General features: G+C 44.3%; 1 protein-coding gene and 1 pseudogene across 4 annotated transcripts in view; one reads left to right on the top strand and one right to left on the bottom strand.

Annotated features, from left to right (window-relative positions):
* Positions 1–1,105: 1,105 nt before the first annotated feature.
* On the bottom strand, positions 1,106–2,693 carry LOC100582604 (annotated as a pseudogene).
* Positions 2,694–8,897: 6,204 nt separating this feature from the next.
* The window catches only part of ANTXR2 (ANTXR cell adhesion molecule 2), a 152,569-nt gene continuing 151,170 nt past the window's right edge, over positions 8,898–10,296 (top strand). For 2 of the 4 annotated variants that reach the window (XM_003265803.3, XM_030819050.1), the window contains exon 1: positions 9,047–9,962. In XM_003265803.3, coding sequence (XP_003265851.1) covers positions 9,811–9,962 — 152 coding nt within the window. In that variant the 5' untranslated portion in view covers positions 9,047–9,810. Of the gene's footprint in view, positions 8,976–9,046; positions 9,963–10,296 lie in introns of those variants that run through there. The other 2 variants (XM_012499573.2, XM_012499574.2) reach the window with 2 other exon arrangements.

The following is a 10,296-nucleotide window of genomic DNA, read 5'->3' as shown; positions in this document are numbered from 1 at the left end:
CCAGAGAGCTGCTTTGCCCCTTCTGCCATCTGAGGACACAGTGAAAAGATGGCTGCCCATGAACCAGGAAGACGATCCTCATCAGATGTCAAATCTGCTCGCATCTTGATCTTGGACTTCCCAGCTTCCAGAACTGTGAGAAATAAATTTCTTTTGTTTGCAAGCCATGTAGTTTATGGTATTTTGTTAGAGCAGCCTGAAGGGATGAAAGCACTTCCTGAGTGAACCAATTTCTCATCACCACTGTTGCCCTCTCCAACACAAATTCTCTCATTCTGCTTAAGTTCTAACACGAGCACCACCTTGCACTTTCACTCAGGATCTGGCCCCAGTCACGAGCTGCCTCTTCCTACCCTGGGTGGACATCCTCCTCATCTTGCTTGAATCTCTACCTGCGGCCTCAGGCTTCACGTACCTTTTCCCTCCATGTCGAAGCCTTTCCTTCTCTCTCTCAAGCTCTGACACGCTGCACTTGGTTGCCACCTAGGCAACCCACCTGGGCTATGACATGCTATGCTGGGTGTCAGTCTGTCAGTCACTCCTTTGACAAGCTTCTCCCTTTTCTGAAGCCCCCCTTACCCTGCTTGGGTTTTATATACCTCAGCTGGGCTCTCTCCCTGACCAGAATTCCTCTTCAAATGCTTGGGTTCTTATACCCTGTGCTCTGCTGCAACAGCCCTACTCACTCCTCTCATCCTGAGGCAGCTTCTGCCTTCCAGTGTTGACTCTCTCTCTCTCCTTGTTAATTCTCTGACACTCTGCGTGGGGATGACCCCCTGCGTGGAGGTCCATGTTTGGACTCCAAATACTCCACAATAACTTTCCCCCATGCAGAAGTCCTCCTGATTTTTTTTTTTTGAAGTAAAGGGTGGACTTTATTGTTTATTTACAGGATGCTGCAAGATAAGAAATTCCACATAGAAATAAGAAACCCATTCAGAGGACAAGCTTCCTACAGTATGTACAGTTGGATCTGTTCAAGTATAGTTTCAGTGTAAAAAGTGCTACAATAATTAACCACATTTAAAAAGAGTTCTTAGTAGAGAAACAGTAAGACAAAATACCAAATATAGTACACAACAAATATATACCTCAGCTACATGATCTAAAAGTTAAAGCTTCCAGGAGTCCCATCCTGAACTTGGAAGGTATAGCCTTCAAAGGTAGTTTCTGGCACAGCATTTTGACTTCCTCTTCCTCTACCGAGAAATTCTTCTCAATTAAGCTTAACAAAGCCTTATACACAGACTCATTTTCATGGTTTTGTAGAGCTCCAATTTTGTCTAAGCCTCCACATTCTTCAATCATTATACTAAGTTTCTCAGTTTCGCCTAGTTTCTCAGCAGCCTGAAAGATGTTCGGAACGGCATCCAGGATAGCCAGAATAACCTTGGTATCTTTTGAAGTTAAGAGGTTCATCAATGGTTTTATTATGCCACAATGAATGAGGTATACAGCCTGTTCAAATGTTCCACCACTGGTATAGTTGTTCATGGCCCATACAGCTTCCTTTTGTGTCTTAAAATCTGCCTTAGAGAGAACGTTGTGAGGAATGGGACTAATCCATGATTCACAACTTGCTGTGTCTCGTCCTGAAGGTCAGCTGTGACATTTGACATTGTTCATGTAGCTTCCTTCTGAAAGTTAGTTTTGGGGTTGATGAGCAGGTTGGGAAAGACAGCAAGTGCTCCTGCGTTGATCACAACCTGAGTCTCTTCATCTGTACCAGTGACAATATTCCCTATGGGTCTTAGTGCAGGAGTCACAGTTGGCAATTCAGAAGCTCCTAGAAGCTTCACAAGTTGGGGCAGAACTCCTGTTTTCAAGGACATGTCAATTTGTTTATTTGGACCATCAGTAAGGTAGGAAATAGCCCAACAGCTATCTGCTAATACTTCTGGATCATCATGATGCATGAGTCAAACTAAGGTAGGAAGAATTTGCTCAATAGCATCTAACGGGGGTGCAGGATTCTTGTAGCAGCAGAGGATTGAAACTGTCCAGGTAAGATGACATAAGTAACCACATACTAAAGATGACATATCGAGAGCTGCAAGAAGAGCCAAGAGTGGGTCAACTGCACCATACTTAATAACCAAGTCTCGGAAAACTAAACCATCACCTGCAATGTTTCCTAGAGTCCATACAGCTTGTTCACTGATGTGAGCATGGGGAGATGCTAACAGAGAAATGAATGCTGGGATGGCACCTCCATCTACCACAGCCTTGGTTTATTCTGATGTCCCAGAAGCAATGTTAGTAAGTGCCCAAGCGGATTCAAACTGAATGGGACTACAATCAGTTCTGCCCAAGAAGGACACAAATTTTGGAATCAAACCAGCCCAGATTATGTTGCCTATGGGGGGCTGTTTTTCTCTAGAAAGTAGTTTCATGGCAGCTTGAGTAGCTTGGAGCTGACTTTCCACATTGTTGCTATTTGTGCCTTTGACAATGTCATCAACAGACCAATTTACAGTGCCCTGGTTTTTGCGGTTTTTCTCCAGCGGAGAAGCAGCAACATCAGGAAATGAGCTTGCATTTCTCCTCTTCAGCATCTGGTCATTCTTCTTAGTTTTCCTCAGCTTCGCATTGACTTCTATTCTGCAACACCTCATTTCTGTACTGTCTTTTCACTTGTTCTTGAATCTGTGAAGTCGGGCAACTGCTATGTTAGCATTCTCGTTGGTAGACATGGTTATGAGACAAAGGGAGGAAAGCTGCAAAGCAGGCCCAGGATTCTACAGGAAGCGACGCAGGGATCAGCGGCTGTGGGGCGGCTGCGCTCAAAGCGTCCACTTCGACTCAGGTCAAAGAAGTGTTGTCCTGCTGATCTTAATTAGGGTCAGAAATGTCACCTCCTTGCCACCACCAGGCAATCTGCTCACTGGCTTATTTCTCTATTCCTCATGCTGGGCCACCTTCCAAGGTGGACCCTTTCCTCACCCTTCTCAGTCTCCAATGCTCCATGCCAGGCTGTCCGTCCCTGCACCATGGGGACACTCTCCTCGCCCTGCTTGGCTTTCGGCGCATTGCTTGGACTACTTTACTGTAGCTCTGCGCCACCATAGCACCCAGTGCTTGGCCCACCTAATGGCTTTTGACCTGAATTGTTCAGTAAGAGAATAGAAGGCAAGAGAAAGAGGAGATGGAATTTGACACCTAGAACACAGTATCAGGGAAATGGGAGTGCAAAACGAGGTAAATCCAAAAGGTATACTTGTGCATAGGAGGGGAACAGTGACTCTCATGGTTTCTCTGGAGCATCAAGTATATGAAGGGCCTAGACTTGTTCAGGGTGAGGATACAAAGCTAAGTTGTAATGCTATTGTGGAGGGCCTTCCATTGTTAGGAAACCATATTCCATTACAGTAACTAGGTAGGTGATTAATATGATTGGTTTTATACTTCAGGGGACTAATTATATTGAAATATGGAGAAGGTATAGGAAGAATAGAATACTATTAGAGTAATTCCTTCGAGAATTGAGAAACTGACCTGCACCAGAGCTAAGATAGAAGGCATGAGAGAAGCAATGCAGTTACATGACTTTATCATTCTAGGATGCCAATCTAAGCCTGAGCTGCTTTGTGAAGGTCTGACATTGCACATGAGATAGGACTATCATCAAACTAGCTGCCAGGTGTCTTGGCTTTTTTTGGATATTCTGGATGCTGTGGTTTTAGGTGCTGTAGTTGCATCACCTAGATTCTTCCTTCAGGGCTGAAACACTAATTTCCCCACAACAAGGATTTTGCTGTTGACAGCTCACAACTGAGTCCCTCCTCATAACTGCTCCAAGCCAAAAGAAGCTGCCATTGCTTAAGGTTATGCTTTTCCCCTGTAGAGTGGAAGCCCACATTTAGTGAGTGATCTATGAGGGGTAACAAATGCTGGCTCCCTTGTCTCACTCAATTCAGGACAACTATGAAAGGCTATCACAGCTCCAGAGTTACCTTTGGTGGTTGCCTTAAGCCTCCTTTGGAATTCCATCATGGTTCAAGTTTCTCTCTGACAATTCCCGCTTCCCTCATCCCTTTGTTGAGGTTTTGCTGCATGCCTCAATATCCCTCCTGCATGCAAATCTCCGAATCTCAAGTCTGTTTCTGAGAAACTCAATTTGAGACACATTTGATCCCAAATGCAGATGTTAGTAATCATTCTCTAACATTAGTTAGCACCCCCTATTGTCATACATAGAGATATTAATTCAGAGGCAATTGCACCTTCCAAAGACATTTTATTCACTCTCAGGAACTAGTTCAGACATTGACGAAATCTAGTTCTTTAATGACTATGCCTGATAAAAGTTGAAATAAGCTTTATCACTTACAGGTAGTGAAGATTTATTTTCTTCCTCTGAATCACTGTAGATATCATATAATGAATCATTTCCCATGTGACATGAATATGAATCATTTTCAGTATGGTACTCAACTACCGGGAGAGTCACGTCTGTAGTCGTGTATGCCATAAAAGATATCTACTTGCAAATAATATAGATTATATAATTTTTTACACATAAAGAATACTTTTATTGTTGTTGCTTATTTGCCTTTCTGTTAGTTTATTTGCTGGGGTATGGGGTGATGGAAATAAATTCGTGACAGGAGATTGAAAATGCAAACTGCTTGAGAATAGAAAGTCTAACATTTGTGCTTAAAACATTACCTGATACATGGTAGGTATCAGTAAACATTCGTTAAGTATAATAAAAGACCAGTAAATAAGTAATTAAATATAATTTAACATGTAGTCCATCGGAGCTCTGCAGGTAGGAGAAAAAGGACAATGAGAGGGGGTCTAGTGAAGACTTTAAATCATCAGGTGTCAATCTCAAGCTATTCTAACTGCATTAAAATGAATTTAAAATGTTTTGGGGTTCATTAGCATTTTTATTAATAAGATGATACATTCTAACACTGAGTTAGAAGTTTGATTGAATACAAAGAATAATTTTCAAAGAGTAGGGGCATTCACGGATTGTAAAGCCAAATAATTCAGTGGAAATACAAACAATTTGATAAAAGAGACATTTTTTAGATTTATTTACCTACATAATGCAGTATAGAGTCTCTTTTTCTCTCTCTGTCTTAAAAAATCTGCATTATCCCTCCCATTCTTGATGTCAGATTGAAAGTTAAACAGGGTCCCAGCATGACTGTCATGGTACAAAAGTCAGTTTGAAACCTTACCTGGCTATTCTCCAGCTGATAGAATTCCCGGAGTGCTCTCACTGATGAAGGAGAAGGGAAAGTACTGCTGTTGCTATCACTTCTTTTTCATGGCTTGGAGAGATTTTCATGTCTGCTTTTGCTTTCATCTTCCCTCATTATTGCTTAGGAAAAGAATGACCAACAGTTTTGCTTGCCAGGAACTATCCCAAGGACTGCCCTAGTTTTAGCATGGAAAGTCCCATGTCCATGAGACTGAAGACACCCCTCAGTCTGTGAAAAATTAGGACAGTTGGTTGCCCCAGTAATTAATGATCTTCTGATTAATTTTTATCTAGTGAAAGTGATTTGATTAGTTATTGGTCTGTGCCAGATGAGGCCATTTTTTGCTTTGCTGCAGATCTTACATGAGCAAGTCAGTGAGATGCAAAATGCTCCAGGACTGGGATGAATTCTTTACCCAAGCAAACAGATAAAACAAAAGAGTGGTACTATTTTTTTGGTATGTCAATATTCTCTGCCAGCCTTGTACTCAAGACAGAAGAACTGAGTAGGAGTACTCTCAGAAGGCCTGGAAATTCTGAGGAAGAATGAATTTTAAATTGAGGTATTTTGCTTTAGTTTGAACCTAGGACAAGATGGATGCTTAGACCAGTTTGGGAAGTCCCAGAAGATGAGCAGGTAATTAGTCAAGAAGCTAGGGATAAAGGAAACCAACAAATGTGAGTTTAAAATACTTCCTTAGGAGGATAGAGTACATGGTTAGTATCATGTCTCATATTTCTTTGCCTTCTGTCTCCTTCTAACATGAAACCCATTGTCACTTTTTTGGGAGGATACATTTTTTCCCCAGATTTTATTCAATAACATGCTGATGTGGCATATAATATCTTTGATTCTGTCTTAAGATTAAAGTTGGAACTGAATGGCGTGAACCCGGGAGGCAGAGCTTGCAGTGAGCCGAGATTGCGCCACTGCACTCTAGCCTGGGCGACAGAGTGAGACTGTCTCAAAAAAAAGAAAAAAGATTAAAGTTGGAAATGGAAATCAATTTCAACCAGCAATGAATAAAAAACCTTGAAACTTGAACAAGCTGTTGATACAAATTTCCTGAAAATATCAGCCTGTTTCAGTTCTGTTATGGGAAGTCAAGGAGATTTATGTATTCAGATTGGACCAAAATATGAAATGAGAAGTGGCAACACATACCTGGAGACAGGAGGGCTGCAGAAGTAATCAGAATTTTAGAACCTCAAGAAAAGATGAAGCCAAGGAGGACAGAATTAAGGTGCTTTAAGGACTTTCTTAATTAGTCTCAGGACTAATTAAGGACTTTCTTCTAGTGCTTAATTATTTGAAAATTATGAAAGGTGTATGTTTCCTTCTTACAAAAGTAAAAGTTATCTTCCACCTAGTTAGTCCCTTGCCCCTCAGTATCTTCCTCACTCCCTCAGGTAAAAAGTGGCAGATTGATGCAGTTGATAGTGGTGGAATTTCCATCCCTAAGTGACCAGTTGGCAAAGAGTGAGAAGGGATGTTAACCACCCTCCATTCAATCTTTGACATTTGTTATGAGCATATTTTCAAAATGGAGGTCTGCCTGTATATATTGAAGTTTTCATCCATTCATAACTCTCAGGTTAGTTGCTATAGTGATGATGGTCTAAGGTACCATTTTATTTTGCCTTTGTTAAAATAGAGATGATAAGACTGACAGAATGTACTCTGTGTTCATAAGACACCAAATGATAAACAAGACCTAAGACCATGCCAGGCAAAGGTTAAGTCGCACACTCCTATACTTAAAAAAATAAACTATATTCTAACTGCCAAAAGGGTTTTCTTTTTCTCTAGCATCTAAACAAACACTGGCCTCAAGATAAGCAATAGTGAAACAATGGCATCTTCCTGACTGCAAGACACTAATTAATTAATCCTCCACCCCTACCCCTGTTCCACAAGCCATAACTACAGCTTTGACTGGACAAGAGACTGATTTTAATAACTTTCTCCTGATAAGAGACCACTGACCATAGACTGGTTCTGGCTGGTTTACAGAGGCTGTGGCACTGAGTGCCTTCATGTCTTCTGTTTCACCTTTTGACATATAGGGCCTAATTATAATACATTTAATTGTTAAGTCTCCACCTCAAAGTGAACATGAGACATATGCAACTTGCATGTTTGCTTACTATTCATGTTTGCTTACTAAACATGCATGTTGCATATGTCCCATGTTCACTTTGATGTGGAAACTTAACCCACCTGCTTCAGAAATATGCATAGTTCATGTACCCCTTGCTTCAGAAATATTCATAGTTCCTCCTATAACCTGTTGAATATGTATACTTGGCCAACTCATTCAGCATAAATTCCTGTTCCACCATTTCCTCCCTCAAAGTGCCTGCTTTTTGTCTCTGCCAGAGGCTACACTTCCCAGCCTGTCAAGATGTCCAGCCTGCAGCTGTAACTCTTTATAAGAAATGAAGTTCTCCTTTCCAAATTTATGAACCTCAGGATTGTTTGTCAACATGTTGCTACTGCAATAGCCTCCTAACTGCTCTCCCTATTGTCACTGTTGCTAACTCCAAATTCATTGTCTCATTGCAGCCAGAATGATCTTTGAAAAACATAGATCATATCAATTCATCTGCCACTCCACTCCTGGGCTTAAACCCCTCTAATAACCTCCCATCACACTCAATATTAAATATCTGAATTCCTTATCTCAGTAAACAAAGCATCATATAATCTGGCCCTTGCCTATTTCTCTTACATCATCTTACCTGCAAAGCTCCAGCCACACAGATTTTTTTTTCTTTTTTGAATATGCTAAGCTAATGTCTATGGACCTTTGCAGTAACTTCAAATGTTTCCCCCTAGAGCTCTTGGAATGACTGGGTCTTTTTTGTTAGTCACCAAGTCTGTCATTCCTTATCATCACAATATTTTAAATTTCTACAAGCCACCTTTCCAATATGGACATTTTTTTTCCTTGCTTATGTATTTATTTCTTATTGTCTGTTTTCACTCTTCAGCCAGACTGTCAGCTTCATGAAAGCAAGGGCTTGTTATCTTGTTCTGTGCACTAACCTCCACTTCCGGAACAGTGCCTAGCAAATAATAGGCACTCAATGAATCTTTGTTAAAGTAACTAATTTTTATCTTCAAAGAGCTGACATATCTGGTTGTATATCAAATATAATAAATGAAAAGTTAAATACATATGGCAATAAACAGAAGAGATGTATATGTAAGTACTACATAAAGCATTGATTTTGTTAAAAATGAAAAGGTAGTAGGTTCTAAGAGCCAGTTTTGACTAAGGCAGGGCGGAAGTCACGGAGGTGGGGGGAAGAGAGAGGAGGGAGGGAGAGCAGAACTAGTAGACAGAGGATTTGTGCACAAACTTGAGTGCTTGCACAAGTTTTGCAAAGGAGACCTAGCTTGCCCAAAGCTGAAATTCTCCAAAATTGGAGCTTGCAGGGAAATGACAGTGGGCTGAAATATTTTGAGGTACAACTTTCCACTCCCGGAGAGGCCTGCTATCCCCTCCCACTCCCCACTCTGGCCTTTCCTTGGCTTGGCTTTTTTTTTAGAGAGAAAAAAAAAAAACTAAGCAGGTTTCTTTAGAAAAAAAAGAGGAAGTTCATAAAGAGCGCTTGTGGTAGTGGAGGGTGGGGTGGAGTGAGGAGTGAGGAGGCCGTCACCTCCCATGGAATCCTTAGTCTTGGGTTTGTAAACCACTCATAGGGGCTGTTTTAGCACAGCTGCTAAAATAGGCCAGGCCTGCAGGATATACGGGTATGTTTAGTTTCTAGAGAACTTTTGTTTTTCTAAACTCCTTCTTCCCTTTCCCAAATCTGGCAAGCGTTAGTCATCTTCAACTCGGCAGGAACCCACAAGTGTGCGTGTGTGGCTCGGAGGCTTCAGCTGGGGCCCCGCCCTCGTACCCGAGCGCACACTGACACACGCAGCCTAGACCTGGCCCGAGCGCGCTACTGGCCTTGGCGTGGCTTCTCTCCAGCCGGCAGTCCCAGGGCCAGCTAGCCTCCTCCCCTAAAGGGGAAGGCCTGTCAGCGCAGTCCCAGAGTCCAGCACCGGGAGGAAAGTTTCGGAGTGCGGAGGGAGTTGGGGCCGCCGGAGGAGAAGGGTCTCCACTCCTAGTTTGTTCTGCCGTCGCCGCGTCCCAAGGACCCCTTGTCTCGAAGCGCACGCCAGCGGGGGGACTTCAGCCCTCCGGGCGGGGTGGGCTCCAGGTCCGGGTCCGAGGCGGGCGCTGGAGGCTCGGCCCCAGGCGGGAGAGGAACTCCTCTCGCGAGCTGTCGCCGTGGGCCCGCATTGTCTGCAGGAACTCTCCGGAATCGGGAGGGGGAGGACTGGATCGCGCTTCCACTGGGATTCGTCAAGAGTTCCGGCGGCAGCTGCGGCGGTGGCGGAGACTCCCTTTGTCCTCTCAGGACCTCCCTCTCTCCCTCCCTCTATCAGCTGGTGGGTCCCGCTGCCGCAGGCGCCGGCGCCTCGGCTGCTCGCCGCCCCCTACCCCAGAGTGCGTGCCGGGTGACTCCCGCCACCTTTGCGACCCTCCCGAGCTTAGGGGACTGCGAGCGGGAGGGAGTCGCAGGCCCCCGGCCGCAGGATGGTGGCGGAGCGGTCCCCGGCCCGCAGCCCCGGGAGCTGGCTGTTTCCCGGGCTGTGGCTGTTGGTGCTCAGCGGTCTCGGGGGGCTGCTGCGCGCCCAGGAGCAGCCCTCCTGCAGAAGAGCCTTTGATCTCTACTTCGTCCTGGACAAGTGAGTGTGCGAGGGAGGTCCAAGGTCTCCTGGTGAGGGCGGCACTGGATCAGCTGGGGCTGAGGCTGAGATGCGTGTGCGCACCCCGGGGAGTGGTGTTGGAAACCCGCGGAGGGGTGCCCCGTTGCTGTCTTCTTCCAAAGGGCAAGCGCGTTCGGATCTGTGTGGGCGGAGATCAGCGGGATGGGGGGTAGTGATTAGAGCCCCGGGCTACTTGGCTCTTTGGGGAGTTGGGGTATTCACTGTTTGCCAGTCTTTGGGCCTGTTGGGAAATGGGAGTGTGGCCTCTTGCGGGCCACACTCCATCGGCCACTGAGTCCTTACCCACCTCCTC

This window comes from Nomascus leucogenys, chromosome 9, assembly GCF_006542625.1.
Source record: "Nomascus leucogenys isolate Asia chromosome 9, Asia_NLE_v1, whole genome shotgun sequence".
NCBI lineage: Eukaryota > Metazoa > Chordata > Mammalia > Primates > Hylobatidae > Nomascus > Nomascus leucogenys.
The sequence above is the reverse complement of the archived record's forward strand: the minus strand, read 5'-3'. Positions and strand labels throughout refer to the sequence as shown.